This window comes from Manihot esculenta, chromosome 5 (genome assembly GCF_001659605.2).
Source record: "Manihot esculenta cultivar AM560-2 chromosome 5, M.esculenta_v8, whole genome shotgun sequence".
NCBI lineage: Eukaryota > Viridiplantae > Streptophyta > Magnoliopsida > Malpighiales > Euphorbiaceae > Manihot > Manihot esculenta.
In genome coordinates this window covers 3845239-3852392 of record NC_035165.2, presented here as the reverse complement: position 1 = coordinate 3852392, position 7154 = coordinate 3845239, and the positions used below count along the sequence as shown (strand labels likewise).

The 7154-nt window shown below is 31.4% G+C and overlaps 1 protein-coding gene across 1 annotated transcript; it reads right to left on the bottom strand.

Moving 5' to 3' along the window:
* Positions 1-3638: 3638 nt before the first annotated feature.
* On the bottom strand, positions 3639-7154 carry LOC110614608. The gene is made up of 7 exons (XM_021756179.2): positions 7003-7154; positions 5600-5943; positions 5338-5501; positions 5184-5264; positions 4643-4718; positions 4468-4551; positions 3639-4025 (listed from the first exon to the last, which is right to left on the bottom strand). The coding sequence occupies exons 2-7, from the start codon at positions 5925-5927 to the stop codon at positions 3892-3894; spliced, it is 867 nt and encodes a 288-aa protein (XP_021611871.1). The 5' UTR covers positions 5928-5943; positions 7003-7154; the 3' UTR covers positions 3639-3891.

Genomic DNA, 7154 nt, shown 5'->3' with positions numbered 1-7154 from the left:
TTGGAAAATGAAACAACTGAGGGAGGTGTTGACAAATTCTTCATGCCAACTGGTATGCATAATTGAATAAAAAAAATCCAATTGACAAATACAGCTGAACTTTTTATCTCATATAAAATTCCTCTTAGTTTAATGGAATATAGAGAACAGAGACTTATGGTCGATTTTCTATTGCATTTGTGCATAAGACATGACTCAAGAGCGGTTTCGGCCAAACCACTTATTCCCTTCGGCCTCCACGCGCCAAAGAGGATAAGATTATCAAATAAATTAATAAAATGGTAGTAGATTTCATGAAAAATTCTTTCTTAAATATATATTAAATGATTAAAATTTAGATTTTATGGTAGTCCAAGTTGGTGGAACGCGGTTACCTCGTTAACAAAGCAGGTGTTGAATCTATGTACTGTCCCGAAACCAGTAAATAGAAACCGCAAGCAATGATCAAACATGTTCCAACTTGTCCCGCATGTCGCCAACTCCACCACCAACAACGTTGCACTTCATGTGTCTTGGCGTGGGCTCGGTCTGCTCACAACTTCAAATTGAGTTGAAATCATTCTGATTTAATTTAAGATTAAAATCAATTAGGATTGTATTTTTTTTTTCTTGGATTTAATTTATGCTGGTTTGTTTGGACCAGATTAAATCAACTTAAAAAAAAAAAGAAATTAAGGAGTAAATAAAGAAGAAGTGGTTGATGGGTTTTATTATTGGATGAAGCAAATATAAGACATGAAAGAAGGAAAAAAAAGACAAAGACTCTTATTCCATGAAAGCTAACAACCAACACAAATGCATATGATGAAACCCTGTAATAAAAAAAACCATGAACAACCAACACAGAGATCTAAACTGGATCACACTCTTTTCCACGTGTGTGCATTGATTGCTGCAGCCTGCTCCAACCCTCGGCATGCTACTGTTGCACGTTGAGATGGAAGCCCTTTCCTTCAATTTTTTGTTTGTGCTTTTGAATCTTGTCTTAACTGAGACAGGCTGTCGCTTCTACGCAAGCGACTCCATCGAGTAGAGATCCATAGGCCAGGTTCTTTCTTGCCGTCGATTATGGTGGTATAAGGTAGGAAGAATACGAGTTTCTTGCTTACACAAAGTCCTGTCGCTATACTTTTAAAATTATCTATCATTTCGGAATATTAATTTACATTTTTCTATTTTACTTGGCTAAACGTAATAAATTCTTTATAATTGTTGAAGCTTATGTTATATTTTAGCTTACATATATATATAAAAAAAAACTAAACTAGTTACATGTTTTGATAATTTAAAATCAATTAAAAATTAATTTAACTAATTAAGAGTTGTCTTATAAATATTCCTGCACCTCTACTGTGAGAAGCGAGAAGAATACATTTTTATTATTTTTAGCTTTTCTTTCGCGTTATATAAATTTGTAATTAATTTTTTATATATAATTTTATGTTTTGATATAAAATTATAATATTAATTTTCAAATAGCTCTTAGTTATTTAATATTAAATTTATCATTTTTTATAATTTTAATTGATAATAAAACGTCTATTAAATACGAAAATTCCTAAAAATTACAATATTTTAAAATATAAAATTTTTATAATTTTTGATGAATTTTTGTTGGGTATCGAATCTGTAAAAAAATAAATAATGCAAAATATAATAATTAGAAATTATAGATGTGTTGAATTGAGTCGAATTTATAGGGAACAAATTTAATTATTATTTTATGACAATCAACTAACTGATCATTGTATGACTCAATAAATTAAAGCCTAACATTTTGATATGATAACTTGATAATTTTATAGCCGACCACCTGATTACCAATCTATCGACTTAAATACTTGTTGACTTATTGATTTAACAGTCTGTCTAAGAATTTATATGATGACGACCTAATGCCTTGTTTTATAATCAAACGATCTAACGACTACTTATTTGTTTTGTCGTCTTTATGATTGATCTATCAATCTCTTGATTATTTTTCTTATGTGACGACCTATTAATTATATGATTTAATGGACATTCGACCTGTTGACTACACGTCTTAAAAACCTACTTGTCAACCTATCGAACATTTGACTGTTCGACTATCCAACCTCATGCCTGACTTCAAAATAAACCAAATTATAAATATAAAAAAGAAAGTTTTAATTGAGAGATTTAACTGAATGTAAAAGTAAATTAATAAAAAATGAATAATTAAAAAAAAATTAATCAAGAATAAAAAAACATCTACATTCAAAAAATATCTTAGTGTGAATTCTCTGAATTGATTGTAGACTTAAGGATGTACAGCCTCATCTTGTGGTCAATCGATTATAGTTGTTGACACGGTCTAACAACTTAATTTTTTTTAAATAAAAAATTAAATAACCTAATCTTTTCTTAAATAAAAAATAAAAAATGATCGATTTACTAATTAGCCTCTAATCATCAAACAAAACACTCAATAAACTTAATGAGATTTCAATTTGATAACCGCTTTAAAAATTAAGAAGATCTTATTACGATAAAAAAGTTTACTCAGTGCAGTTATGAAATCAGAATATATTATTTCACAATAAAATATTATTTGTCACAAATATCATATTCACAAGCAATTATAAACTTAATGAATCTAAATGACTAAATTGTAACAATTAAACAAATAATAATCTCAAAAATAAAATAAAAAACATAAAAATAAAAAATAAGAAAAAGAGATTAAGTTCAATTAATCTCGCAGTTCACATGAATTAAATTTTAAAAACTTTCCTAACCGGATAAAGGAGTTTAATTACCGAAACTAATGGTAAAACTCTCAAAATCTCTAAAACTTTAAGTAAACTCCAAATTAGGGTATACTTCGGATGAATAATATTCAATTAAAATAAAAGAAATTGATAAAATTTTAATTTAATTTTTTTTTCATATCAATTCGATTTAATTTTTAATTTTAAAAATTTTTTATTATTTCAATTCGATTCAATTTTAATAAAAAATCAAATTAAATTGATTAATTATAATAATATATTATTTTTAATAATTTTAAAAAAATTAAATCATAATATAAGTTAAAATATTTTAATTAAATTTTAAAATATTAAAAATAAAAATTAAAAAATAAAAAAATTTATTAAAAATTTCAACCAATTAAACCAAACCATATCAAATCAAATTAATTTAATTCAATTTAATTTTTAATCAAAATTAATTTTATTTAATTTTTATAAATACTAAAAATTAATTTTTATAAATACTAAAATTTTAATTTTCTGTTTATTCAATTTAATTCAAAATCAAACCAACTAAATACTCACTTCAACCCTAAATGTCCAATTACAAAGAAACTTTCCCCTTTCTAAAGGAAAGAAAGGGAAATCTGAACTGGAAGAAAATAAATATCCTTCTAGAAAGGGAATTGACTATAAAAAATCATTACACCATAAATCCTTAAAAATAATTCAGCAACATTAATTTAACTATAAAAAACTACGATTTCCTTAAACTAAATCGTATTTCACTATTAAATTAATCATAGCTATCAAAAATAAATTACACATGCAATTATAAACAAGAACAATTTTATTAATTTAACCTATAATTAAAATATATAAACCAAACCATTTAAAATGGAAAAAATTCCACAACCCAACCAATTAAAAATTAAAATATCATATTAGTATACCAACATTTTCCAATAAGATTTTCCGGAGTATAGAAAAGAAAAGTATTAGACTAGCTCCACAGCACATAGATTCTCAATAGGTCTCCGACGTCTTTTGCAAACTGAAAAGAAAACATCTTCATACAGCTTGGACATGAAGACACGAAAAAATCATTACACCACGCCGGGGCCTGCCTGAGGCTGTAATACCACAGGAAAGGCGAAATATGAGATAATCTCTTGATTTATTCTATGTTGATCCTAACAACATTTTTGGTTTTTCCTACAGCACTTGCTCCAGTATTTCGGGAATGTTCTACCGATGGAAGTGCCCCTCTGCCCCAAGTTGCCATCTCCCTCTGCCCTCTGTTGCTAGCTCCTACATTGCCATTCTCAATTTTGTCACATAAGCCGAAAACAAAATGTCCATTCCACAAAACATGATGCCCAGTCTATTAGATTGGATATTAATAAGTTTCTTATCATGGGTATTTCAGATGCATATTGTTCATCTGTGTAACAAATATGTCACCAATTCCTTACGCTGATGCAAGGGAAAGCAGCTCGGAATAATTGAACTAAATGTACAATCATGAAGGGCCAATTGTTCTAAAACAGGCAAACACACTTTTCCTTCTAAAGGGCTAACCACGCCAGAAATTATGCACGACACTCGGACTAGCATGTTCAAAACAATTTCTACTCTAAAAGTGCATAATCTTCAACAAAATAAACATACAAACAATAACCCAGGGCCAAAAAGGAAAAAACAAAATCTGGCAAGGACAGCATAAGGAAGCGACTAAGCTTATCAGTATTACCATTGATATCATATTGATTGCTTGTGCCAGGCAGCTGTCCTTTCACATTACCGTTCCATGCTTCTTCAAACCCAGCAAGTTCATCTGGAAAATCATAGCAAAATTAGCTTTTTATATTGACCATAGGAATTAATTATGTTCTAAATAATCACAAGAATCAGCTGCCACAACAGACCTTCATTCAGATTGTGTAAAGTTTGCAATGTATCCACCTTGCCATCTGAATTAAGCTTCCTTGTGACAGAATGGCCCTGAATAAGGAATACAACAATCTCAATCCCCCTATGAGAAAGTTTTACTTAATGTCCACGTGTAATCTTCTCTGCTTAGCTAAAGACCAACTAGAGGAGACTACTGACAAGTAATCAAAAAACCACACATGAAATGCAAATAAAGATAACATTCAAAAAAAAATAGTAGGTTGATTATTAAATCCCATCAGCTTCAATAATTGTGCTGAAGGTTTTCTTGACAAGACAATTCTCAAAGGTTGATCTTTCTCCAAATAACCCCAAAAGGGGGGAAAAAAATTCAGGAGCAGAGAAATAGGTAAATGTCACCGACACTTAGGCGACATGTGCTGCAACTAAAAAGCATTAACCGTTGAAAACAGACAATTCTACAAGCATTTGAACATCTATGGATGTCGTTAATGGCTTAGAATTGTTATCCAAGTCCATTCAATAAGCAAATTATATCATTAATAAGATAATAACCTTATCATGAAGCCCTCTAGAAATTCGATGTGTTGCTTGACCCGTTGTTTTGTCAGCTTCCTTGCTCTCCTCAATTACCACCTGCAACAAAATCACATCATTATGACAGGAAAATATGAGAAACAAGTCATCTCAACCAGAAAAAGTTGCTTACTCCATCACTGCCTGCCCTTCTGGTCCTTGAAGAAGTGTAATATGCTCCATCTACACCACCATAAGTGACTTTGCAAGTCTGAAAACTGAAATTATGAGCCTGAGGTTTATTCCCTTCCATCTTGTTATAATCATGCCTATGATTCACATTCTTGCCCTTCTCCTCTGCCAGATCAGAGTTACAGTTGCTATTATTGTTCACAAGCACATGTTATTTGTACAATAAAAGAAAAAAAGAGAATCTCTATTTGAAGTTCATATACCATCAAGAACATCATCAGGATGCTCAATAGATGGTTCTTTGCCTGAGCCAGTATGTATATCCTTTCCCTTTTCCTCCTCATCATCTGAGATTAGTTCTTCTATAACTAATTTTTGTGCTCCATTGGCATGCAATGCATCAGTACTACCAGAATTTGGAGGTTCAAGTCTGCTAGATTCAAACATGTTCCCAAATGGGCGAGTAAAGAATGGGTCATCAAACGGATCTCTCCTTCCAGATAGGCTGGGCATCATGCCAAAGCCCCGGAAATTGGCGAAAGGGTCACGCATGCCAAAGAAATTGTTTCTACCTTCTTTTTCCCCCTGCATCTTCTATGACTTATCCCTTCAAAACAGGTTAGAATAGATTAAGATTAGACAAACATCTGAAAATTGATCCCATAGGAAAATCTATCAGTTTGGTCTCTTCAACGGAGAGCTTTCAAGGACCCCACACCTCAATAAACAATAAATGAATTGAATAAAATTGATTTTTTATTACAGCAGGACTAGATTCATAAATTCAACTACCTTCAACACGCTACGTTTTCCAGCAACGAAACAAGTAACAAAGCAAGATTGTAACGGAATTTCACAGAACAAGATAAAATAAGGAACAAACTCTCAACTAAGTGCGTGTCTGGTAAGACTATGAAAACGGGTAATTGAAAGTACCAGAATGAAAATAGCATAGCAGCACATGTAAGAATTATGTTCCATTACGTCCAATTATTGTCTACCATGTATCACACCAGCATATTCATGATATTTACGTACTTTCCGAGTGAAAAGACGGAGCACTCTGTTTTTTCATTTTAGGTTGTATAGTTAAAAACCCAAAAGAAAAAGATGATGTTGAGTGAAACCCATAGAGATGAAAGTTCAAGTGGACGATCATCTAGCTCTCCATTGAATTGTTTATACTTTATAGAAAGCTACTGATGTTCGGTTTCTTCTGATTGCTGACCGAACTGAAAATAATACCTGAGCAATCCAGACTAATTGCATCAACAATGAATTTTAAACCCCCCCCCCCCCCCCCAAAAAAAAAAAAAAAAAAAAGCAATCCGTAAAAAAGGTCGAAAAGAAGGGAAAAAAGAAAAAAAATCATCATCGTCCTTTAAACCGAGTATGCTCGCATCACAATGACGGCAGGAATTTTTTTTTTTTTCAAGGAAGCAAATCGACGTTGAGAATTCTCTGTTCAATAATCATCCAAGTGACCAAGAAAAACCGACAACCACAATTCCTGCTCTCACAGAGCGCGGAAGGAAAGATAATTATCTTAAAAAAGGTAAGTTAAAGTAAAGAACAAAAAATCACAAATATTATAGATTAGATTTTGTAATCAGCTTGGCTGCAGAGAAAACGCCGGAAAATGGATAGGAAAAGTTAAAGGAATTACCTGGAGACACTACAATATGGCGAGCAGAGATACTGAGGTCGATAGAAAGAAGAAGGCACCAGAATAAACTCCGTTCGCCGATCCCATACGGATTTTATAGTGCAACGAGAATTGAAAATTTATCAAAAAATGAGAATGTGACACGTGTCTAC

Coding starts and splice junctions, on each gene's coding strand:
- LOC110614608 (XM_021756179.2), bottom strand. CDS start 5,927: ATGCAGGGGGAAAAAGAAGGTAGAAACAATTTCTTTGGCATGCGTGAC. Junction 5,502..5,599: donor TCCTGATGATGTTCTTGATG/GTATATGAACTT, acceptor CTGATCTGGCAG/AGGAGAAGGGCAAGAATGTG. Junction 4,552..4,642: donor TTTACACAATCTGAATGAAG/GTCTGTTGTGGC, acceptor ATGATTTTCCAG/ATGAACTTGCTGGGTTTGAA.